The 26,442-nt window shown below is 40.7% G+C and overlaps 1 protein-coding gene across 2 annotated transcripts in view; it reads right to left on the bottom strand.

Moving 5' to 3' along the window:
- LIPH (lipase H) overlaps positions 1-24,193 on the bottom strand; it is a 46,139-nt gene extending 21,946 nt beyond the window's left edge. The window contains exons 1-5 of one of the 2 annotated variants that reach the window (XM_082839120.1): positions 24,087-24,193; positions 8,856-9,223; positions 7,534-7,642; positions 2,558-2,659; positions 398-487 (exon numbers count right to left, since the gene is read on the bottom strand). In XM_082839120.1, the coding sequence (XP_082695246.1) occupies positions 398-487; positions 2,558-2,659; positions 7,534-7,642; positions 8,856-9,223; positions 24,087-24,135 (718 nt within the window). In that variant the 5' untranslated portion in view covers positions 24,136-24,193. Of the gene's footprint in view, positions 1-397; positions 488-2,557; positions 2,660-7,533; positions 7,643-8,855; positions 9,224-10,647; positions 10,736-24,086 lie in introns of those variants that run through there. The other variant, XM_082839121.1, reaches the window with a different exon arrangement.
- Positions 24,194-26,442: the final 2,249 nt, after the last annotated feature.

Here is a 26,442-nt window from a genome sequence, read left to right as displayed (position 1 = left end):
CATACTATTTAATAATTCTCCTATGTTGGACATTTAGATTATTTCTAAAACCTTAACTATTATAAACAATGCCATATTGAATATCTTCACTCTGATTTTTGTCTACATTTTCCATTATTTCTCTAGGAGAGATTTCCAAATGTGTAATTTCTAGGTCAAAGACACAACCTTTTCAAGAGAGAGAGATAATTCAAAATCGCTTTTAATCATATGGTTATTTTTTTAAGTAGTATATTTGAGTAATAATGTTTAATTTATAATTTATATTTATACCACCTCTATCTTCTCAGGAAATTTGTTTTTGATTAAAAACGATTTCACATAGGATAATATCAGATTTTTAAAATACGCCTTTTTTAAACCACTATTTTACAAAATATAAAGTATCTGCACTTACCTCCAAATATTGTTTTGGGGCAACCAGGTTGATCCAATCCTCCGTTTGGGTAGAAGTCTATGTTTCCTAATGGTTCCCTGTAGCCCAGTGCTAAAAGGCAATATACTAGGCTTTTATACTGCTTTGAACTTTTCCCATCTCACAGCTCATTTGCCTGTTTAGGATATAGGCAGAGATTGTCTCATTCTTGTCTTTGCTGCTGTTGTTGTCATTAAACCTATTTAAATATTTTGTCCAAAGTTAGCCAGATAGTTAGAAAGCAGTGATTTCCAAGTAGGAGACTATGAAGCTGGTAACAGAATTTACTTCCCATATTTCTGAAAATGTAAGAGAGTTTGGTCACTCATTCACTACATGGCTGATAAAATGATATGTTTCATGTTTATATTTGGCTGGAACACTCATTGCTAGGTGCTTCCTGAGCCTCTAATTACATGTGTGTAAGTCTTTAATGAATAAGAAACAGGAAAAAATGAACCTTTACTTAGTAGGAGAAACCTTTAAAATTTGGGGATCTAGGATGGTTAAAAGATTGGAAACTCTTCTAGAAAATGGGGACCTAGAAAATTATAGATTTAATAATTGCTTATTCTCTTTAACCTTGTAACTCGAAAGTAATCAGTAAAATGCTTGATTAAAAGTTTATACAGGGGGGCTTCCCTGGTGGCGCAGTGGTTGAGGGTCCGCCTGCTGATGCAGGGGACGCGGGTTCGAGCCCCGGTCTGGGAAGATCCCCCATGCCACGGAGCGGCTGGGCCCGTGAGCCATGGCCGCTGAGCCTGCGCTTCCGGAGCCTGTGCTCCGCAATGGGAGAGGCCACAACAGTAAAAGACCCGCGTACCACAAAAAAAAAAAAAAAATTATGCAGGGACTTCCCTGGTGGTCCAGTGGTTAAGACTCCACGCTTCCACTGCAGGGGGCATTGGTTCAATCCCTGGTCAGGGAACTAAGATCCCACATGCCGTGTAGTGTGGCCAAAAAAAAAAAAAAAAATAGATTATACATATGTATGTATGTATATATATGTATAAACACATATATAGTGTATCATTGCAATAATGATAATAGCTATTATATGTTCAGGAAACTACATGTGTCTGTGGGTGTGACACTAGGGGTTTTACACAGATTTCTTCTAATTTTCACAATGTCTGAAAAGTAGCCATTGGTAAATTCAGATGAAGTAAGTTACAGATGAAGATTCTGGGGCTTGGAGGACTTAGGACCAAACATGATACCACCAGAAAGAACCAAACCTGGGATTTGAGTCCACCCCTGCCTTGACTGCAAAGCTTACATTTTTCCTTCAAAATTTGCCCTCTCCAAGAACAAAAAATAAATTACTCTATGCCGTCAAGCATTAAAATAACATTGAGGTACTGCACCTAAGTAAGGTAATACTTTGCAAACTGCATAGTAAGAACACAGCTATTTCACAGAGACACTTCTTCTAAGGCAAACAATTGCTGAATACCACACCAGAGTGCCCACGATAGGCAGTCAAGGGTGTTTCAGGTGGTTGTATCACAAAGGAGATGTACTATTAAATGTCCACTATGGTCTGTCCCCTCAGCCCTCCCCCAAGTTCCTTCCCCAGCTCTTCTCCCAAACATCTGGGTATAAAGACCCATCTGTAACATCCGCCCAACCCCCAAGCCATGTACCCAATCCCAGAAATGAAATCAACGCCATAAAAGATAGAAATAGCCAGGAAGATCCACAGAGAGCTAGAGACCTATAGGTGGTTCAGAAATGCTCTGTGTGGAGAGACACAACACTTAAACATATCTTTCAGCTTAAGGAAATAATGACAAAGAACCAACAAAAACAGGGAATCATGCATCCAAACCCAGTTGTACTTATGGAAACATTTGTCCACATGGTATGCAAATCAGCCTGTCCTTGACTGGTCAAGATGATCACTTTAAAAATAACAGGAGACAATGGGAAATGCACCTCTACTCCATCAGGAGATCCTGGGTGCCTGCATTAAAGCAGCTTCCCTTCAGTATCCTTGTGGATTTGGAAACTTGCCCGGTAGGAAAAGAGGGAATCTAGAGGAACCTGATCCACCCCTGCATGACAAGCCCCCTAGCGGGAGACTCTTTGGGAGTCTGGGGGTGAGGGTGTGGGTGGTCACTGACCCACAAGGAATGTTACCATCAATGTCAGAATGGATGACGTCAACGAACTGTGCATCACCGGGATCTAATCTGTCCTCTGGAGGTCTCCCATTGAATAAAGGGCCTGCAGGGTCCAGACCTGGAAGGAAAACAAAGTCAGCTTGGCAGCCCCACGCCGTGAGTCACCTGCAGCCAGGCTTTGGATCCCTCCCCACGAAGATGGCTCACAGGCTTCGGGGAATCCTTGGGTGGGCAAGCACTCACATTCCCCTCCTGCTGTGTCAGGCTCCTTTCCACAGCCCTGTATAGCCTTTTCCCACACTAAAGGTGGTTACCCTCACAGTGCCCCCTGAGAACTCATCCGGACTCCATCTGGAGGTGTACTATACCTTGTGCAGGGCTCCACGGCAGGGAGTGCACAGACATATGGGGACCAGGGACTGGAATAAACTGGTTCCTCAGGAAAAAAGCATCTAAGAGTGCATATGAAAAGCAGACACTGTACTTATCTTTATCTCATTTTAAATAATCCAGAAACTTCACTCAACTTTTCTTTCTTGTTATTAAAAAAGCTCCTTTATTGTTTCCATTTTTATTCACATTTACCGGCTCACCTGGTCCACATCACGAAGGAGGAAAGGTAGCTATTGTCATTCCCATTTTACAGGTGAATGAACTGAGGTTCAGGGAGGTCAAGTGTCTTAGCCAGGGCCACAGCCTCACAAGGCAACCACAGCCTCACAATGCAACCACCTCTCTCTGTTGAGCTTTTGGTTTCATTGAACTGGGTTTGGCAAACTGAGTGGGAAAGTGTGAGACTCACTGGTCAGGCCAGGTATTAGACTAGATATGGAAGAGGGAAATTAGGTGGGTGCCAGTTCCTGCAGAATTAACCCACCCCATAAAGGCCTGAACTGATTTCTTGCTCGTGGTCAATGTTAGCTGGACATTCCTCACCATTATTATGAAACATCTGTAAAAACAAGAGAGCAGCTCCTATGATGACGTAACCACAAACTAAAAACAAAACACCAGAGGATCCCAAAGACCTTGCTAACTAGAAACTTACCTGGAGTGAAAAAGGTTTCAAGGGATGTTTCCGAGTTTTTAATCTATGAAGGTCACTTTAAATGACATCCCCTATCCCCCGCCCCCACCCCCATGGTATAAAATCCAAGAGATAGCATCTTTGCCTCAGCAGTTCTGGTTCTAGCCCCAATCTCTCCATTTCTCCCTGGCCAACACCCTTGCTTCCTTGAGGCATGTCTTTATCTGCCCCCTTATTTTATCTCCCTGTTTCCCCCACTCCCCTACCCCCCAGCTTTTCTTCCCCTTCCGTCTGCTCCCAACTGAAACTGATGTGGGGAGGAGGAGGATCAACACCCAGGTACCCAAGTCCACAGGATATTCTCTGCACAGAATGAGAAACTCATAACCTTGGAAAGACCTTGCTGGGGAAGCCTCCCCCTCCTCACATGAAACAGCACCATTTCCAGTCTGAGAAAATGAACAGTGAGAGCCTCAGTTTATAGCAACCTCCAGATCCACAGCAGATATATTGGCTTACCATATAAAATCCAAACCAGGGCAATTTTTAAAGTGATAAGGCTGCTATTAATAATTATGCCAGGGCTTCCCTGGTGGCGCAGTGGTTGAGAGTCCGCCTGCCGATGCAGGGGACACGGGTTCGTGCCCTGGTCTGGGAGGATCCCACGTGCCGCAGAGCGGCTGGGCCCGTGAGCCATGGCCGCTGAGCCTGCGTGTCCAGAGCCTGTGCTCCGCAACGGGGGAGGCCACAACAGTGAGAGGCCTGCGTACCGCAAATAAAATAAAATAAAATAAAAACAGGAATCTTTAAAAATAATAATAATAATAATAATTATGCCAGGACAGAAGACACAAATGAGGACTGTCACAGTAAACTTGGACATATGATGTCCTTAGAGATAAGTCATAGCAAATGATCAGCTTACACTGTCAGCCAAAAATCACAAACTGCCCTAAAAAAAGCTGCATATTTTGTGTGAGCAGAGACCATTGGAGTCAGATGGATGTGACGTGGAACCCAAAACCTAGCATTAACCAGCTGTGTGATCTTAAGCAGGTTACTTTACTTCTCTGAACCTCAGTTTCCTTATCTGCAAAATAGAGGTAGAATTAATTGCTACTTCAGAAGACCTACCAAAGCACTCTGGGATCTGAATCCAGAATATTGAAATTATTATAGAATAGAAACAAAAATGACAAAATGGAGCTCTTTCTTGTTGCTCTGTGATCGCCAGAAAAGTGTCTAGCTAGTCCCTGGCTTTGATTACAAGATTAACCAGTCTGAGAATTTGATAAAAGCTCTGGACCTCTCCCCAGGACAGACGTCAAACATTTTGCATGCGTTTTCAGGGGCCTCTTATCCCCAAGGTCACCATGAACTAACTCTCCAAGGCAGTGCTGTCCAATAGAAATATAATGTGAGCCACATATATAATTTAAAATTTTCTAGCAACCACTTTAAAAAGGTAAAAAGAAACAAGGAAAATTGACTTTAATAATACATTTTATTTAACCCAGTATAGCAGAAAATTATTTCGACATGTAGTCAATATAAAAAATTTGAAATTTTTTAATACCCTTCTTTTGTACGTAGTCTTCAAATTCCAGTGTGTGTTTTGCATTTACCGCACGTCTCGATTTGCATTAACATTTCAGGTGCTCAGTGGCACCTGTGGCTTGTGGCTCCTATATTGGACAACACAGCTTTGTGGTCATTTCTTAAAGTATGGTGTTCAGACCACCTGCATCTTCTGGTTAAAAGTACAGACCACCGGGAATTCCCTGGTGGTCCAGTGGTTAGGACTCCACGCTTCTACTGCAGGGGGCATGGGTTTGATCCCTGGTGGGGGAACTAAGATCCCACATGCCTCGCAGCATGGCCAAAAAAAAATAAAAATGAAGGAAGTACAGACTCCTGGACCCCAAACCCAGAGATACCAATTCAGCAAGTCGGCATTGTATCCAGCACCCCAAGGTGATTTTTGCAAGAATCAAATTTAGTGTATTATCAAGTGATGTAGGTACTTGAAATGTTTTTAAATCCATTCATTTCTTCCATCTTCTGTTGAAGAAATTAATGAAAAGTAATACCAGGAGATGTGCCTGGAGAGCAAAAGGAGAAGCAAGAGCAAAGAAAAAAAGGGAAATGGAAGAGATGAAGCAGCCATTCTGGTCTAGATAATTAACAAGCAGAATCACCCAGTTCTTGGGAGTTGGGAGTGAATTATGGCCTTGGGTAACAGGCTAAATTCCCGCCCCTCAGTCCAGTGATCCCATTCTGGCAGGGCAGTGGAAGGTGAGTGGAGAAGGGAAATGCTTTTCCCCTGAAATAGCTCTAGTAACAGGTGAGATTGACCTTGGGGGTCAGAGAGGATGAGGAGTTGGGAGAACATGGGTCCCTCAGAGGAGACAGAAAATTGAGCTGCAGACCATTGACTGAGTCCAGGTCACAGAGCAGGACCACGTGGGCCCACGGTGGAAGGGAGGTTGGCTCAGGGAATTTCCATGGTCAGAGGCCAGGTTACACTGCATTCCCATCCAAAGTAGTCGTGGGAACAGGTTCACTGGGCGGCTGAGGAGCAAAATTAGGGGGTAGATAGAATAAGACAGTGGTGGGCTAGAGCCCCCCAGCACCAGCACTGGAGAGCAGTTTGCTTATCTCTTCCCAAACTGTGTGGTCAGTGATGTCAGGTCAGTAGCTTGAAACCAGCCACAGTGGGAGTATTTACATCATGGAAATCAGCAAATGCTATAAATCTTTTTTTTCTTTCTTTTTTTTTTTTTTGAGAGCTGATCAGCTCCTAAACACACCACTGGGAAAAGTCCCAGCTCCCAGAGGAGAGGCTCCCAATAGACAAGGAAAACAAGCACATTTGAGCCATCTGTCCTTTGTACCCATAAGGGAAAATGAATTTTTAAAAAGTAAAGACATACTGCTTTCTAAAACATTATAGTAATAATTTTAAAAAATTGAAAAAGAGCTTTGCTTCCCTAGGAAAGCAAGTAAAGAAGATAAGGGCAACCTTGGCCTTTGGGGTGAAAGTGAGAAAAAAATAGCCAGGAAAAAGAATGTGACCTCAAGTACCAGAGTTAGAAGAGACACCGGCCAATGTGCGGGTGTGTGTGTGTATGTGAGAGGGACAGAGAGATTTAGGGCAGGGGGTGGTGGTGGGGACATGCCCAGGGCCACATGTCAAATTAAGTAGCACATTCAGACCTGTGGCTCTAAAAGGTTACCTCCCAATGTCGTTGGTTTGAATCATTTACCTCTCCCCTCTCTCCCTCTGTTCACATCTACCTTCCAGATTTCCTAGATTTGGAATGGCTATCTCAATGTAAGCATCGATTCTGGGAAAGGTATGGAAGGCTTGAGTCTCTGAAAGAGAAAGCCTCCCTCAGACCTTCATCTGTAGCTATGGAAAGTTACAAAACACTAGGCAAATGAACCCAGCAAGGGAATCTTTGGAGTTTCACCTGCTGTTGTTTCTGAGGGTTTTTATTCAGCTTTGGCCTGAAAACCGATATTCACAGAGTAAGCTCCAGACAACATAATTCCCATCTCATTTTCCTATCATGAGGCTCCAGCTATGCCTGGGGATATATTAGGTATATAGTTCAAACTATCTTGAATTAAATGAAAGGAAGAAGGCTATCTGCTTGGGGCAAAATCCCCATGGGATCTAGCTGTTTTTCTAGCCATAAGAGAAATAAAGTCACCACCAATCTTTTCTATGGCATATACAATTTACAAAGTGCTTTGCACCTATTTTATTAAATAATAAATTTAATATTGCTAAGATCAATTACTACTATGGTCTTCCCTTTGCACAGAAGACATTTGCTCAGAGGTTAAGTAATTGGAAGAGCTGGCTTTGAACCCAAGGACTAGGATTGCCTGCATCATGCTCCCCCAGGGAACACCCTGGGCAGTCTGGTTACCCTGTGCCCATTCACAGGAAGCCTTACCTGTAATTCTTCCCAGCTGGCCATTGTACATCTTTCCAACAAACCCAGCTACGTGGGCTCCTAGACTTACTCCAATCATGTAAATGTCATCCAGAGAAGCTCCTTCTGCCTGCAATTTCAAGAGGTCCATCATTATAAATTGTGAGGGGCCAAGGAGTTGACAACATCTGGAGAAATTTCCTAACTGTTGACTTTGGAGAAACATTTCTAGGCACCTTATATCCATTATCTTATTGAAATGTCACAACACCCCGACAAACTAAATGCTATTCCTTTGATTATAAAGATGAGGAGACTGAGCCCAGGGTTGAAGTCATCTGTCCAAGGTCAGGCAGGGAGGGCACAGGGCAGAATTCAAACCCGTCTGTCCAACTCCACACTTATGCCTTCACCTTTATGCCGTGGTGTCTCCATTCATGCTTCTGCTAGAAGCCAAGCTGAGACATCCTTAAAACCTTCCCAACTGAGAAGGGCAACCAAACATTTAATGAACTCCTTTATGTCCATGCTGGCTCAGTTAATGAAGTCACCATGGAGAGGGAAGGAAGGAAAGAAAGGGGCGGGGTACACTGACCATAGTCCTGGGCCGGCCATTCATGAGTCATTTTAATATTCACTTTCCTGAAGTCTGTGGCTTAAGTAGGAAGTTCATGTAAAATTTATGTCACCCTGGCCACAGTGGCCACCAGGTGTGACTCTCTGAAGTAGTCCTGGTGTCAAGTCACTTCTTTTTTTTCATAAAAAGGACAGTTCATGAGATAGATTAAATTAAATTAAATTAAAGATTTATTTCATCTTTGTAAGTCTTCTGAAAACATAAATCATACACACAAATCGTTCATCAACCATGTGTATCAGTTTTGGTTTTAGATAATCTGGTCACTAAACTTTTGGCATTTCTAAGAAAAGGAAGAGCTATAGAAGTTGAGGAAACTCTAGGCATTGAAGCCAGGAAACCCCTAGACAGAACCTCTCATACCCATTAGACACCTTTATGTGAGTTAGAAAAAGCTGCCCCTTCCTCAGGACACTTTGCTGTCACTCACTAGAAAATTATCATAATAGACATATAAATCTACAATGTCTACAATGACAATGGTGCTGTCTTAGATGGGTGCCCTGTGCAGTGCAAAACCTGCACAACCATACGCATGGGCGTTGCCTCGGGCCCTTCCCTTCACCTTCCCTGGGGCTTATTCAGATTTGCAAAACATTGCAAAAATAGTCCTTCTGGTCACTGTAGTTATCTCTTGGCTTTAAATATCCAGATATTGAGCCAGTTTCAACTTGACCCTGAATCATCTAAGAGAATTCTCGCTTACCAGCATTTGGTCGATAAATTCCTTCAAGACTATTGCTACTTTTCTGGTCTTTCCAGAGGCATGGTTGTATATTACAGTTGTAGCTCCTTGATTCCAATCAACAACAACCACGTTCATGTCATCTACAGAGAGTAAACCCTCTACTAAGTCCTCCATCCAAACTGGAGGAGAGCCTGTCGGTCTGAATCCATGGACAGTGAAGATGGTTTTCTTGGTCACGTTCAAGTTCCCCAAAACTGTGGAGTTGATGGCTTGTGCACAGGTCGGGTTTCTCCTTGTGTAGAGCATCAACTTCACATTTAGTCCCGTTCCAACCACTGCACTGTGAAAGCTCAGTTTGGTAAATGAAGGACATGTTTCATCTGTGTCTGAAAATAAAAATTATATGGCATTGTGACGGTTCTTTCCTTAGTTGGGCATCAAGCAAAAGTGCCGTCCTACACCCTTTGGAGTTCTTTCTATGTGCCTCACGGCACCTAGCAAGAGGCTGGATCTAGTTGAATGAAGTTGCAAAGTCAGACCTGATTCGGAGTAAATAAGTAGTAACTTCTTTTTCACTGATAAAACCATTTTTCCAAATCCTTCCCTCTTTCAAGGTCTAACCCAAAAGTCACCTCAACGAAGCCTTCTCCGACTCTCCCAGCCATAATTACTGTCTGTCCTTCAACCCAGAACTCCCCAAACCCCTCTATGTGCCACCTTGACCGCACAATGAAGACATTTTCAGGGATGTATTATGGGTATTTCTGTACATATGTGTCTATCCCACTAGACCAGTCTCCTTGAAATGGTGTCTTGTAATCTTGTGTATCCCTCACAGTGCCCAGCACGTGGTAGAGGACTCAATAACAGAATCTGTGGAGTCCAAGCATCTCTTTCCTTGTCTATAGCACCCACCTGGGACAGTGGTAGAGAACATGATGTGCCTTGCCCTGCACCTTTCAGAAGCATCTGAAACTGCTAACCATGGTGGCCTTTCTTGGGCTCTCTCTCTCCTTCTTTGCTCAAGCACCACCTTTAAGCATATGTCCTGCTGACCAGGCTCTAAGAATGGAAAGGCTGGGGATGTAATGGGAACAGCTTAAGATGAGCTGTAAGTAAGAGAATGTTTTATGGCAGAAAGTAAGAGAGTGCTTAAAAACATGTTATAGGGACACAGGAACCAGCTTGAAGAGGCTTCTGCTGGCCAGATCTGGGATAACTTGAGGACAAAGTAATTAAGGAGAGTAATAAATGATAGGCCTTTGAAAACCAGGAATCCATGATTCCATAGCAAATAAATACATAAATAAACAAAGAAACAATACCTACATGGAGAAGAGAGGAGGACTCTTACAATATAATGCTGAACGCAAACTGATAAATGTGGAATGCATGCTGGAGTTGAAATTCATCATTTTGCAACCATCATAACAAAGATTGGTTAGGCAAGAATCATCAATGGATGCTAAACTGAGGTTGGGGTGGGGATGTAGATCTTGAGGAGAAACATGATATTTGTACGGTTTTACAGTGTCTCCCACAGGGACTTCCCTGGTGGTCCAGTGGGTAAGACTCCGTGCTCCCAATGCAGGGGGCCCAGGTTCAGTCCCTTGTTGGGGAACTAGATCCCACGTGCATACCACAACTAGGAAGTCCACACGCCACAACTAAAGATCCCACATGCTGCAACTAAGACCCAGCAAGACCAAAATAAATAAATATTAAAAAAAAAATAAAGTGTCTCCCACAGATTGCTCATTAGAGATTAGGGAAGAAACATTAACTGTAAGATTGAGAAAGTGAACAATACCTTGACGAGGTTATCAAACTTGACATCACCAATGAGGAGCAGATGGATATCATGTGCCTATAACTGTAATGCACTGGGAAGGACACAGCTTCACCTGTGAAGTGTTCTAGTAGGGAATGCATAGCTGGAATCTAACCATGAGGGAAAAATCAGACAAACATAAAATGAGGAATATTCTATTTTTTTAAAAAAGAACCTGTATTCTTAAAAAAAAGTCAATGTCATAAATGACAAAGAAAGACAGGAAACGTTCTACATTAAAGGAGACTAAGGCTTCCTTGGTGGTGCAGTGGTTAAGAATCCGCCTGCCACTGCAAGGGACACGGGTTCGAGCCCTGGTCCAGGAAGATCCCACATGCCGCAGAGCAGCTAAGCCCGCGAGCCACAACTACTGAACCTGCACTCTAGAGCCCGCACGCTGCAACCACGGAAGCCCGCACGCCTAGAGCCCGTGCTCCGCAACAAGAGAAGCCACTGCAGTGAGAAGCCCGTGCACCACAACAAAGAATGGCTTCCGCTCACCACAACTAGAGAAAGTCTGCATGCAGCAACGAAGACCCAATGCAGCTAAAAATAAATGGAAAAAAAAAAAAAGTAAACCTCTGATTGACATTGGTATCCAGACACAATAATATGATGGGGCTTCCCTGGTGGCGCAGTGGTTGAGAGTCCGCCTGCCGATGCAGGGGACACGGGTTCGTGCCCCGGTCCGGGAAGATCCCACATGGCATGGAGCGGCTGGGCCCGTGAGCCATGGCCGCTGGGCCTGCGCGTCTGGAGCCTGTGCTCTGCAATGGGAGAGGCCGCAACGGTGAGAGGCCCACGTACCAAAAAAAAAAATAATAATAATATGATGATGATTGAGAGGATTATTTTTTAAATTATAATAATAATTATTATTTATTATTATTACTATTATTGTGACCCTAACCATGACCATTCTTCAGGAGAGGGAACAGACTGGGCAGACAGTTGACTTGCAACTGACCCAAAAAAAGACAAGTGTGCCTTGGGAAACATCTGTTCTGACTTCTTCCAATAAGAATTTAGGAACCATTTGCCCTGGGCCCCTATTCTCAGTGAATCTGCACTTGCACACCCAGGAATTGCTCCTCCCTTATTCTGAGCCTCAGAGTGGCCTTCATCCTGGGGGCTGTACCTTTCCTTCACAACCTGGGTCCATTCATGGATACTTTTACGTGAAACTTCTTGCAAAGGCTCTGGTACTTAGGGGTGAGTGAACTTCCAAAATAGAATGAGCAAAAGAAGCTCAAATAGAAGGTTAGAAATTAAGGAGGCTTTGAAATGCCTCACCCTAGAAAAGATGTGGCTAAAACTTGAGCCCCAAAGTCATATATTCCTCCTTTTACTCTGTACTATCCAGTAGATGGTGCAGTAAAGTATGCTCACAATGTAAATACTGTCTTTTTTTCCCCAGCTTTATTGAGTATATAATTGACAAATAAATTGTGTAAGTTTAAGGGGTACAATGTGATGATTTAATATATATATTAAGAAACGATTACAACAATAAGGTTAGTTAACACATTCACCTCACGTAGTTAACTTGTGTGTGTGCGTGTGTGTGTATGTGTGTCTATGTGTGTGAGAGGAGAACATTTAAGATCTACTGCCTTAGCAAATTTCAAATATACAATACAGTATTGTTAACTATAGTCACCATGCTGTGCATTAGATGCCCAGGACTTATTCAGCTATGTAAATATTTTCTCCATCTGTTGGCCCCTTTCATTTTTCTCTTCCTGTAGATCACTTGCCCCAGGTGAACACGGACTGAAACTTATCTGGTGCTTGTAGAGCAAGTCGCAGAGTAAATAATTGACTGTTCAATTGGTCATTTTATTGGACAGGAAGAGTCACAGGGTAGGGCTGAGCTTCTAGGTCTTAGCCATCAGTAAAACTGGGTTTTGTTCCTGGTTGTGTGACTGACTCACCAGGTGGCCTGGGGAAATTATGTCATCTTTCACTTGCTACCTACCTGCCCAAGAAACTTATGCGGCGGAGATTAATTGTGAATGAAGTCATACTGGAAAAGATAGAGATCCCTTTCCAAAGAAGGGGACTGCTTAATTACTAGGGTTTGTTCATTTTGAGCCAATTGAGCGATATTATGTCAATGTGTCATAAACCGTGTGTCTGAGAACTTGGAAGGCTCAGAGATGCATCCTGAAGTTTGGGGCCAGAGCTATTTTTCAGCAGAAACTGCCAACTTTAATGACTATGGAATGGTTCAACCAATCTTTTTGGCTTGCTGAGTCCTTACTAGAAGCCTTTAAAACTGACAGTTACAGAAAAGCAAGAAGGGCAGAACAAATGGATTTTTATTTTTCATTTGATAGAACCACTGTGACTTCAAGTATTTTTAAATGTCTTAGTTATTTTTACAACAGCATTGTGCTCTGGAAAAGGCCATTGCTTTTGCTATGCGGATTCCCCTGTCTCTCTTTTCTTTGTTTTATTCCGTTTATATTTTCTTTCTCATACTGGGATGTTTATAGCCCGCTTTAATTTTTTCTGGCATTGACCTTTATAACTTTATATGAAACACTTAAATCTCTATTTCATGGGATGTCAATGTGTAGCCTGTAGGTCAGAAATAGACTACATGCAGAACTCCTCCAGACTTAGCAATATTTATTCAGATTTATTTATCCTCCAACGTGAACTCCTGGCAAGGAGATTTGGGCACCTGGAAACTGTATTTCAGACTGTTGTAGGGCATATTTTTAACTTCTGCCATGTGTCCTGCTGCTGACCTTTGTCAGAACAGTTATCTTTCCTTATTCTGCTCTAGTCCTTGCTTTAGTAACTCGAGACAGTATCTAATGACCCTCTGTTATAAATGATGAGGGCATTAGCACACTCAATACTTCTCCCCTCTACCTCCTGATTTTTATTAGTTATAAAATTACTTTTAGTTCATCTGGTGATTCCTTTTTTAGTTTAAAAATAAAATTTAAGCCTCTATTTCCTAGTGTATCAATCACAGAGAGCTTCTATTCTATTTACTGTATCTATTCTAGCTCCTCATTCCCTACCAAGAAAGATAAGAAAGTCACTGCACTTGTATTGCCTCCTGTATTGTATAACCTCCTTGACCTCTTCTCCAGAACACACACATACACACACACTCACACAAACACTGTCAAAATACAGTCAATCCTCTTTATTCGTGAATTTCATACTTGTGAATTCACCTACGTGTTGAAATTTATTTGTAACACCCCAAAACCAGAATTTGTCACCCCTGCTCGGCATCCCGGTAGTTTGGGTGTGCCTCATCCAAGGGACACCCACTCCACTCCCCAGGAAGGAGGGCTGCCCCCTCTCTCCTTTTCCCTTAAGTGGTTTCTCTCCCTCCTCTTCCTCTCTGGTGGCAGGTACACCCTGCCACTTGGGGAGAGGTCAGCAGGGGACCTCTGGTTTGCATTAGGAGGAGAAAACGATTTGACCTCCACTTTTCTCAAATCCAGCTATGCCAACAATAAAGCTGATACTTTTAGCCCTGGGTCAAGTTCTCAATTGGTTGAAACCCAGACGGAAGAGGAGTGTGATTGCCACTCAGACCTCAGCAGCAGACTGGGAGTCCTTGAGGGCCAAACCTTTCTTAGTTTTAATAAATAAAAAAATTATATAATATTTAATACATTAAAAGAAGAATGCAGAATATCTGTGATAAAGCACAGCAATAAACACTCTAAGAACTAAAATAAAACCCAAATGTATTTGTAACCCCCAAAATCAATACTTGAGGGGCTTTTCCAGTTATTCACGGCTAGGTGCTGAGTGGCAAAAAATCTGAGTTGCCCCACACATCACTCTCAGCTGAGGTCAAACACGGCAACACTCTGCCTTCTTGTTTCAGCTCTCATAGCAAATGTCCTTTACCTGGCCTCTTACTGCCATGTTTTTTGCTTCTTGTGCCTTTTCTTGGTGATTTCACTGTTTAAAATCCCCCAGACATAGTCCTAAAGTGCTGGCTGGCATTTCTAAACTCATGAAGGCTGTGATGTACCTTACAGAGAAAATGTGAGTGTGAGATAAGCTTTGTTCAGGTGTGAGTTATAGTGCTGGCCATGAGTTAGTTCAATGTTAGCAAATCAACACTATATATTGGGACTTTCCTGGTAGTCCAGTGGGTAAGACTCCACACTCCCAATGCCGGAGGCCCTGGTTTGATCCCTGGTCGGGGAACGAGATCCCGCATGCATGCCGCAACTAAGAGTTCGCATGCCACAACTAAGGGCCCACATGCTGCAGCGAAGATCCTGTGAGCCGCAACTAAGACGCGGAACAGCCAAAATAAATGAATTAAGTAGATAAATAAATAAATAAATATTTAAAAAACAATATATATTAAATAAGGTGTCTTTCAACAGAAACACACATAAAATAAGATTATGTATTGATCAGTCAACTAAAATGTCATAAGCAGAGGCTCACAGGAACCTAACCTTATATTCCCTCTAAAAGCAGTGGTTCAGTAACTGCTACTTCAGTGCTTGTAGTGCCTTTACAGAACATGAACTACTGTGAATAAAGATGAAGTGTATATAAAAATTATCTTCTGGGACCATATTTCCCTGGCTATGTAGTTTTAGTTCTATAATATACGAGACTATTGCTCACAGTGAGTCCTTTTCCTAGCCTTCTCCATTCACCCCTGGGTGACTGGCTCTTGCTGTCTTTTCAAGATGGGCTAGTGGATGGTCCTTCACCCATCCCCAACTCTGCTCATGGGATGAGAAACTTGAGTGGGGGACAGAACCAGCCTCAGGAATGAGCTGCTCTTTGCTTAACCCTCAGAGGCTCTGGGGCTGGTAGAAACTCTTGGTTTCTTCAATAGGACAATTTTATCATTTTGCTTTGTTCGACTGTTTGGAGACATTCCTGGATGCAGTTTGGTTAAAGTTGACTCTTTTTTTTCCAATTAAAAAAAAAAGTGGCTAGTGGGTAATATAGTTCCTAAGTTTATTCATATCTGTAAATGAATTCCTTGGCCTAAATGATGCCCTGGCTTTAAATAATATGCTTTTCTACTTCCTTCTTGTGTTGAATTCCACTCCAGAGAACTTTTCCCCTTAAATGTTACTTGTCTTTTTCCTACCACAAACTTGAAGCATTCTTTCCTTTTCTGAAATAACTTCCCCCACTAGCACAGAAGCTCCAAGATGACTGATCTATTTGTCCATTTATCCATTCTTATGTTCCCAGTGCCAAGAACAGCACCTGGCTTGGAGTTGGCTTCAATAAATGTTTCCTGAATAAATGAATATCAACCTGTTAACACATTATTCAGCCATTCAGAATGAGCCATATAAATGCTATAAGGAGTGTATGATGTAATGTTTATAAAATAAATGAAGTATGAAATGGCACATGCATTATGATTGAAACTATGTAAAAATATATCTGCAGGTAACAGGCCTGGAAAATCATATGCAAACAACAATGGGTCATACACTCCACTTCCAATGTTCTTTGTTTAAAATTGCCTCAGGTTATTAACGCTTTTCCTCTCAGAATTAATAACATTTTAAAAAGAAAACATTACACATCTTATTTTGGACCATGTTACAAATTAGTTTAAGCTCCTCTGAGGGCAGGCACTGTATTGTTTTTAGTTTAGTATTGCGTCCCCAGCACCAAGCTCAGGAACTTGTCTTTGGGCCTGAAATTCTCAGGCAATTTGGAGAACATGCAAGGACTAGATATATGTGAATAGCAAATTTGTTAAATTGATTCACCCTCATAAATATAGTTCTTTACATTTTACTTTATGTTGGTATTACTAAAATGATTAACTACTATGTATGCCTTCAGAAAGCACACCTCTTGTTGGTTATTTTGCTGTTTTGTTACAAAGTCAAGTTTGCTTAGAGGTAGTATTAACAGCCCAATCAAGAACTGCAGAAACGTGTTAAACTGGTTTCTAAACCTTAACCTCCTACTAGAGTCTATTTGAAACAGGAGAAACTCTGCCTTTCTTCTTCAGACTACTTTGAAATTCAATCCCTCTGAAATGCTGTTTCCTGCTGACAACTGGAAAATTACAATTGGCTGGGTGATGTCTGCCATCCAGTGATGAATTCAGACCCCTATGTAGGGCAGGCCTGATTATCATTTACTGTCTTCCCTCTGTTAAATTAAAAGAAACATATTCAAGTAGGATGTCAGGGAAATCTGGCTATAGCATCTTCAGATATAACGTATTTGTGCCTGAGATATTTTCTTATAATCCAGTGCATGACTGCCCACGGGCCAAATCCAGCCATGCTCATTAGCGTACTGCCTATAGCTGTTTTCCTGCTATAAGGCAAAGATGAGTAGTTTAACAGTGACCACTGGCCCACAAAGCTGAAAATATTTACTATATGGCTCTCTACAGAAGAAGTTTGCCAACCCTGGTCTAATGTCTTAAAAACACAACACAATTTTGGAAAGAGCTTGGGTTTTGGAGACAAACCTAGGTTTGTGGTTCAATTCCATTGCCTACTAGCTATGTGACCTCTGGTAATTAATTACCCAACTTCTCTAGGTCTCAGTTTTGCATGTATAAAATGATCATAATAGTGCCAATCTGTCAGGCGGTGCTTTGCAGAGCCATATTGAGCCCAAGGCAAAAGAAAAACCACACCATATAAATATACATATTTATATAAATATATATTTATCAAAATATCCTCCCATATTTTGAAACAAGTGAAAAATAGACCTTCATTATTTAATCTGTTCATACACCATTGTCAACCCTTATAAACCGCCTAGCAACGAAGTGAGTTGTCATGGACTCAGGAATTCCAGCCAAGTAGAGATGATTTTTCCTGTTGTACAATAACACAGACTTGTAAAACAATCAATAGTATATCTTATTAAAATTTTTGACATTTTGTTCATCATATATTCGCAATGATTTTTGATCTTTAAAAAATATTGCATTAAAATATCATCTATGCATTATAATCTGCATTATTAATGATATGCAGATTATTGTTTGCATTAAACATTAAATGGTAGTAAAATGTTATTTATATATATATTAAAATATCACTTAAATGTTGCATTAAAATATCACAAAAATAAAATATTTTTATTGCACTAAAAAGTCATAAATATGACTGATCTTGATGACTATTTTGGTGTCCCTTCCACCCTTAAATTTTGCACCTCGTGAGTGCCTCACTTGCCTCACTGTAATCCCAGCCCTGCCATCAGGACTGATGTGAGAATGAGAGAAAATGCCTATGAAGTATCTAAAGCATTACATGATACATAATAGATGCCAAAAAACTAGTAATTGATGATGATGTTGATGATAAGTTTGGTTAATAGTATTGATCTTTTAGGGTTGTTATGAAGACTAAATAAAATAAGTAAATCACAGTGTGGGATATGATATAAAATAAGTGCTCAATAATCCTTCCTTCCATCATTTTTTTTTTTTTTTGGCTGTGCTGGGTCTTGGTTGCTGTGCGCGGGCTTTCTCTATTTGCAGAGAGCAGTGGGTTACTCTTTGCTGCGGTGCACGGGCTTCTCATTGTGGTGGCTTCTCTTGTTGCGAAGCATGGGCTCTAGGCGCATGGGCTTCAGTAGTTGTGGCTCATGGGCTCTAGAGCGCAGGCTCAATAGTTGTGGCACACGGGCTTAATTGCTCTGCGGCATGTGGGATCTTCCCGGACCAGGGCCCGAACCCATGTTCCCTGCATTGGCAGGTGGATTCTTAACCGCTGTGCCACCAGGGAAGTCCCCCTTCCATCATTTTAGTTTCCTTAATCCAACCAAGGATTTGGAAAAGGGAAGCTTTATTAGCCAGTATACAGGTGACAGTGCTTCTCCCTGGCCAAAGAACTGTGTTTGTTTCTGGCTGTGTCATTAACAAGGTAAACAAACAACCTATTTGGGTCATCAGTTTTCTCATATTAAAATGAGGTGTTGATTCCTCATTCCTTAGCCATTTAGCTAACTCTAGCATTCCTTTTAGAAATGAAATTCTAAGATCTGCAAACTAACTTATTTGAAAGGATGCCTCTTGCATCTACTTAAGAAAAGAAATTTCCAGGACTTTCTTACGAACAAAAGATAACCCTAATCTAAAAAAATTAATATATCAAGAAATTTCCTTTTTCTTAAATTTTAATTAAAAGACCTGAAAATAACCATACTTTACTCTTGTAATTAGAATGTTGGTTAGATAGGTGTTTTCTCACCTTTATATCAAGCAGGGTGTTTTTGCTATTAAATACCTGTTAGTTAACAAACATAGTTCCACATGCTACAATAAGGATGAGTCTTGAAAACAATACAATAAATGAAAGATGCCAGTCACAAAAGACCACATATTATATGACTCTATTCATATGAAATGTCCAGAATAGGGAAATCTCTAGAGACAGAAAGTAGATTAGTGGTTGCTTAGGGCTGGGGGATGGGAGGGGATGGAGAGATGGGGTGCCATAGTTAAAGGGTACTGGGTTCCTTTTTGGAGTCATGAAAGTGTTCTAAAATTGACTGGTGACAGTTGCACATATATGTGAGTATTTAAAAAAACACTTTAAGTGGGTGAATTGTATGGTATGTGTTTTATAGCTCAATAAAACTGTTTCTTAAAAAATGGCTCCTGTAATTTCATGCTTTCATGGAAAGAGTGAAAAAAAAAAAGACGAAAAGTCTTTTGGAAGTGACTGGGCAGAAGTTTCCCTTTTTCTGTCGCAATCAAATCAGGCTCCCAGTTTTCCAATTTGTTTTCTTTCCCCTTGGAAACTGAGGTTGATAGACCTTCATTTTCTACCACTGCAGGCTAAATAAGGCACCCCTGCCCCTCCACCACCCACTCTGGTCAGTCCGTTGGCTGTGAGGGAGGGATTGTAGCTGTTCCTGTGCAAAACAAATCACTCTTATTCTCAGACTTAGGGATTAATACAGCTGTTATTCTGTTTTACCTTTACCACATAAAATTGGATTGGTTAGACAAAATGCCCTCTTGGTTGGAAAGATTATCCCTAGCTTTTATCCACCAGCTATGTTTCTTTAGGCTACAGCCAAGAAAACAGGGAGACATTTGTTTCTCTAGATTGACTTATTTTATATGAGTCCCAGTTGGATAGAAAAGTGTGATGCCCTCAGACTGATCACTGACAACCTCGCTTCCTTTCTGATGAAACTTCCAAGGGATCCTTTGACTCTGTATTCGCAAGACACACTGCCCTGCAGCTAAATGAAGCTGCCCATGCTATCTCAGAGTCATGCTCAGTTCTGACTTTTTAGCTTCTACCTGCCTTTGGAGGAACTGATTTCAGCTCCCACAACTCTGATTGGGGGAAAACTCCTGCAGAAAGAGGAAACTCCTCATTCATATCCAAAGAGGTGTCTGTGAAGAGAGAAGATAGAATTGTAGATAGGAATAAGCCACCAATGAAGCAATTGTGAGTGGGTGAAAAGAGAGATGGTTTTGAGATTCTATGAGAGTCAATGTGCAAAACCTCTCAATATGGCCGAGTCAGTTTATTAAACATGAAAGTATCAGTTTCTCTCAGACCCATGGTTGGTGAAGTTTAGTCTACTAATCTCCAACCCCCAGTGACAGCGGTGAAATTCCACCTAATTTCACCTTGCTGCCTCATATCCAGTCAGGAAGTACAACAGGCAGGGCCCTGACTCACACTTCTTTCATGTCAAGTTTTGGGCTGTGAGGTGGGCTCAAGCTCTCATTCTCCCCACCTCCAAACATGACGCAAATGTGTATGAAAAACTTCTTTAGAGCAGAGGTCCACAGACAGGTATATTGACTCCATGCAGCCTGAAAATATTTACTGAGATTCAGACCTAGATTAAGGGATACACTGTTGAGTATTTTGCCTGCCGGTGGTGGATGCCGGTCACTGCCCAGGACACACAGCTCACCACACGTTAACTGATGGAGTTAGGAGCTTTCCAGAAACCCACGTCTGAGCACACTCTTAGGCTTGCCTGAAAACACTGTTCTGCAGGAACTTCCCAAAGTCTCAGAAATAAACACCTCTTTAGCCCAGAAACTTTGACTTGGAGAGATTAGAAAATGAGCTGGACTCCTACTTTGAAGAGAGAAGGAGAAGAGGGAGGTGACATGTCCCTACAATGAAATTCTATTGATTTTTTTTTATCTGAAATGTTTATTTTTTTTTATGCAGAGAACCACACTGAATTTGGCACTAAAAATCCATCCTGAGCCAGATTGTGACGGGTTCACAGTTGGCCAGAGCCAAAACTGCTGGAATATCTTTGTTTCTCTTTTACCCAAGGCAGAGACAGGCAAGAAGCGTACAGGCCAAATACCCTCTTGGTTGGAAGGACATCTTTGCTTTTAACCACCAGCTTGGATTTCTTTAGGATATAAGCCAGAAAACAAATGAGATGCCTGATTTCCTCACTCTCATCTCTTAATCATGTGCATAAATATGCACATTCACACTCCACCCCCTCACTCACCTTTGTCTCCTCTGTGTTGGAGAAGGATGAGTCACACACACACAGAGTTATAAATCAATCTGAAGAGAGCTTCCAATACCCGAGGAAACAATTCTCTCTCTAATTTTGGCCCTGAGCTATTTTCTCTAGGAAAATATCTACCTAGTTTTACACAAGTTGCCACAGGACAAAATATCGATGGCAGAGTAACTTTTAAAAATTCTTACGACAGGGACTACTCTGGTGACGCAGTGGTTAAGAATTCGCCTGCCAATGCAGAGGACACCGGTTCAAGCCTCAGAGCAACTAAGGCCGTGCACCACAACTATTGAGCCTGCGCTCTAGAGCCCACAAGCCACAGCTACTGAGCCCGCGCACGCCTAGAGCCCGTGCTCCTCAACAAGAGAAGCCACCGCAATGAGAAGCCCACACACTGCAACGAAGAATAGCCCCCGCTTGCTGCAACTAGAGAAAGCCCGCACGCAACAAGGAAGACCCAACGCAGCCCTAAATAAATAAATTTTAAATAAATAAGTAAAATACTTATGACAAGCAGCCTTAATTTAGAAGAATACTTATCAGCCTGTGTTCCTTGAACCACCTACAAACTGAAAAACCTTGCGAGTTTGTTTGAAATGCAGATTCCAGGACCTCACCCCAGACCCAGAGTTTGGATCTCTGGAGATAGTCTCTGCATTTTTTACCAAATTCCCCAAATGATTCCAGTGCACACTAGAGTTTGCTAGCCATTGCTTTGTATGCTAGTAAGAGTACGGCAAACATTCCTATCATGATTTCACAAAGGTTAGAACAACAAAATAAAAATCTCTGAAAGTAAGTGACCTGTATTCTTGGGATTTCAGAGTCACATCTTAATCACTTGCTAATTTTTGGACTGCAAGCCAAGGAAGGGAAAAACAAAAAGTCAATGTATTTGTGATCAATACTTTCTGCATATTATTCAACACCCTCCCCCAAGAAAGTTCTCAGTTCACGGTTTTGCAGATACTGAGAAGTACGGATTTAGCTTACAGCTATAATTATGTTTTTTATATTTTTTCTTTCTAGCTATGGAAGTTTACTGTGATGTATATCTATCTGCTTAGATTCTATCATGCAGCAGTGGGTCTTATGGAATGACTTAAAACAAGACTTTACTAGTGAGATAACATTAAGTAAAAAGGCAGGTCAATGGTTACCAGGGGAAAGGTTGGGGAGGGATAAATTGGGAATTTGAGATTAACTGATACACACTACTATATATAAAATAGATAAACAAAGACCTATTTTATAGCACAGGGAACTATATTCAGTATCTTGTAATAACCTACAATAGAAAAGAATCTGAAAAAGAATATATATATATACATATATATATGTATATATATATATGAACTGAATCACTTTGCTGTACACCTGAATCATTGTAAATCAACTATACTTCAAATTTTAAAATTAATTTAAAAATACATTTTTTAAAAAAGATGGGTCACAAAAAATTAATTTCCAGCTTTTTAAACTGAGATATGTAATGGGAGACTGGAAGAAAGTACTCACAAATTACCATCAGGTTTTTGTGTTAGGGTTAGTTCCCACTCCCCTTAAGCTATCTCTAAATTTATTTTATTTTTTAAAATTTTAGGGACTTCCCTGGCAGTCCAGTAGTTAAGACTCCGTGCTTCCACTGCAGGGGACAAGCGTTCTATCCCTGGTCCCCTCAGGGGCCGGGGATCCCCCATGCCTTGCGAACAAAAAAAATTTTTTTTTAAGTGATAATACACACAAACTTTAAAACGTTGAATTCTCAATTTAAAATATCATCACTAGTTTAATTTTAACTTACTATTAAATCAACTTCAAAAGCACAAATTAAGAAAAAGTTATTTATAAGCCTGAAATCCTAATACAACTATATTAATTTTCCATTTCCCTTCTAAACTTTATTTACAGGCATACACATATGATTTTTGCATAGTTGTAATCTTAGTTTATCTACAAAATTGAGTTCTGCTTTTTTGACTTTGCATTATGTTATAAACATGTGTGCACATTTCTGCATAGCTTCAGTATTATTTTAATGGCTACATATTTTTAAAAGTTGTTACACTGTACTTTATCCATTCCTGTATGTAGGAACATTTCTGCTGTATCTAGTTTTAACTTATTATAAATAACAGAGTTAGAATCATTCTTTGTATATAGGTTCTTTGTTTTTCTTTTACAAGATATTTCTTTAGAACAAATTCCCAGCAATGGTTTTACTAGTTTCAAAGGGCATGAACATTTTTATGGGTCCTAATATATAACATACTTCCCTTCAGAAAAATTGTACCAGTCTTCATTACAATAAACTATGTGAAAAAGTACTGGATTCCTAAAAAGCTGAGAAGTGTTGAGCTTTTCTTTAAAAAAAAAAAAAGCATTTCACTTTATTTTTATTACCTTGCTGTGTACATTACTGTTTTAATTTTTATTTCTCCATTATGATTAACAATTTTAAGTAATCAATATGCCAGGCACCATTCCAAGAGGTTTACACATATAAAATCATGTTTTTTTAAATAAAAATAATTTAAGTAAACACGATGCATGAAAGCTGTAAAAACCTGTCCTCTCTGTATTAGATATTATAGTAAAATAAAATTTAAAATTCTCAGAAAATAAATGATCTTATTTCATAGAAGTGGAAAGGCACAGAAAAATGAACTATGAAAGAAAAAATACTAGATTTTTCAGCATATTTAAGTTTTGTACATCAGAAGAACAAGCTAATTCAAAGGAATAATCGTTTCTTTTACTACTGAGGAAAAACAAAGTTTTTTCAGAATTCAAAACTTCACTTAATCCATATCTTCTTTCCTGAAAAATCACTGTGTGAAACTTAAAAAGTCCAGTGAAGGAACTGGGATGATAAAATGACAGTTATACTAAATATTTTTTAAATAATTAAGAAAACCATTCAATATATGACCAACCTGATCTCACCAAGCACATCAAACTGATGAGGAAGTATAATCTCAGCATATGGAAACTGGAGACAGTGTGTGTCGCATTCGCAAGAAGAATGATTTCCTTCCCAGTCTTAGACTTTCCCCTCAGAGAGAGCTCAGATAACTAACCCAGAGGTGTGGTGACAACAGGAAGCTCCCAAGAGACTGCAGGCAGGTCCCAACCCTTTCAGGATATGTGACTCCTCCCCTTTTCAATAAAAGGTCAGGTACATTTCTGCTTACACAATTTTATGCATATCTTGATATTATGTATGTGCAGAATGATGAGTTCAAAATAGTTTCATTCTTTGTGGGCATTTGGCTTGGTGTGTTGAAATCAAGTGTGATTTGAGACATTTTCCCCTCTTGTTTTTGTGAATGAAACAAATCCAGTTAGTCTTCTGTTGACCTGTGTATACAAAACTTCTTTTTGTGTTTATTTACACACTTATTTCTCAGAGGGCAGTCTTCAGATTTTATTAAGAACATTTTAAGTCTAATCAAGTACCTATATTTGTAAAAATATGCTTTAGATTAAAGGCAACTTTTTTTTCTAACTTTTTTTTTTTTACTTTTTTTTTTTTTTTTTTTTTGCGGTACGCGGGCCTCTCACTGCTGTGGCCTCTCGCGCTGCGGAGCACAGGCTCCGGACGTGCAGACCCAGCGGTGGCTCACGGGCCCAGCCACTCCACGGCATGTGGGATTCTCCTGGACCGGGGCACGAACCCTCATTCCCTGCATCGGCAGGCGGACTCTCAACCACTGTGCCACCAGGGAAGCCCTAAAGGCAACTTTTAAAATGGTACTATATATCTTTATTTTTATTTTTTCCCATCTCTCTCTTAGTTCTTCTTCCTTCTTCTTCCTCCTCCCCCTCCCCTTTCTCCCTCTCCCCTTTCTCCCCTCCCCAACCCCTCCCCTCCCCCTCCTTCCCCTCCCCTCCCCTGCCCCTCCCCCTCCCCTCCCTTCTTCCTCCTCCCCTTCTTCTTCTCCTTCTTCTCCTTCTTCTTCAAGGAAAAATAGATGAAAAAGCTTTAAATAGAGAACTAGGCCTGAATCCATCCACCTCAAATTTGGAAGTAAATGAATTTGTGCTCCATAGCTACAAGGTAATTTAATTCTCTCTCTGGTAGAAGTACTTGCAACACTAACTCAGGCTTGTGATGGTGGTCCGAAGAACTGAAAAATAGATGAATAAACACAGAAACAACTTAAGAATACATTTTCATAGGCAAAACATAGGCAAAAAGCATAGGCAAAATTCACTAGTCATTTAGCATTGTTTATGAAGTGACAGCATCTCTCATATAAGTTTATCAGTTTTCTCATATAAGTTTGAGAAATTGTATGAGAAATTATACTCATATAATTCTCTGCGCCTGCACCCCATTCCTTGCAGGAAGTGGATTCTAGCAATGCTCTCCAAGTAATCAGTACATCAGAATCACTGGGGGAACTTTTAAAAGTATTGTATATGGATTTCTGTGTCACACCTCAGACCTAATGAATGCCAAGACTCCCTACCAGTGGTCCACTGACCTGTGTTCAAAGCCCATGTCTTCTACTCACTAGTTGAGTGGCCTTAACCAAAACATTTAAGTTCTCTAACTCTTCGTTTTCTCCACTGTAGAATGAAGATGATAAAACTACACATCTCACCAGGTTGTTTTATGGATTAAATGAGATATTGTAAGTCAAGTTCTTGGCACTGTGCCTACTACCAAGGGTAAGTGCACTCACCACTTGGTAACTATTGTTATTACCTAACTGGTCACACAGTCACCTTTCCCTCCCCTCAGAAGGCCACACAGTTCTAAGAAGGATTAGGTGGACAAGCTTTGTGGGAATGTAGGAATGAAGAGGACCTTTTAGCAGTGATGTTTCAGGTGAATAATTTTAGCCACCACTTGTCTGTTTTGGTATTTTGTCTCCTGCTTGGAGAAATAAATTAAGGATACGTAAATAAGAAAACCAAATAGGTGGCCTGTTAGTTTTTCTTTTTCTCCATTTGCAGTAAGCTTTACTAATTTGAAAACAGCTGCCCTCTGGAACAAATGGAGAATTGTTTCACATTCTGTTAGGAACGTGTTATGGAATGCATTGCCCCTGTTGGCTCAGTGTACTTGCCTGATAAAATTTGTTGAATTCCTATCAGTTTTAGTACCATGCCAAATGTTTATCTAGACAGAGCCAATGTACATTTTTCTGGAAACTAGCCAATTATAGGAATAAGAATCATTTCCGTTGGGAGGCCTCTTTGTGTTACTATTAATGATTGTCCTGCTGGGGGCACAGAAAGTCCCCTAACTTCCTAGCTGTGTGCTCCCTTCTACTTCCAGCA

The sequence above is a fragment of the Leucopleurus acutus genome, assembly GCF_964270905.1.
Source record: "Leucopleurus acutus genome assembly, chromosome: 5".
In the NCBI taxonomy this organism is placed as follows: Eukaryota; Metazoa; Chordata; class Mammalia; order Artiodactyla; family Delphinidae; genus Leucopleurus; species Leucopleurus acutus.
Note: the sequence above shows the minus strand (reverse complement) of the source record. Positions and strands in the feature narration are given on the sequence as shown.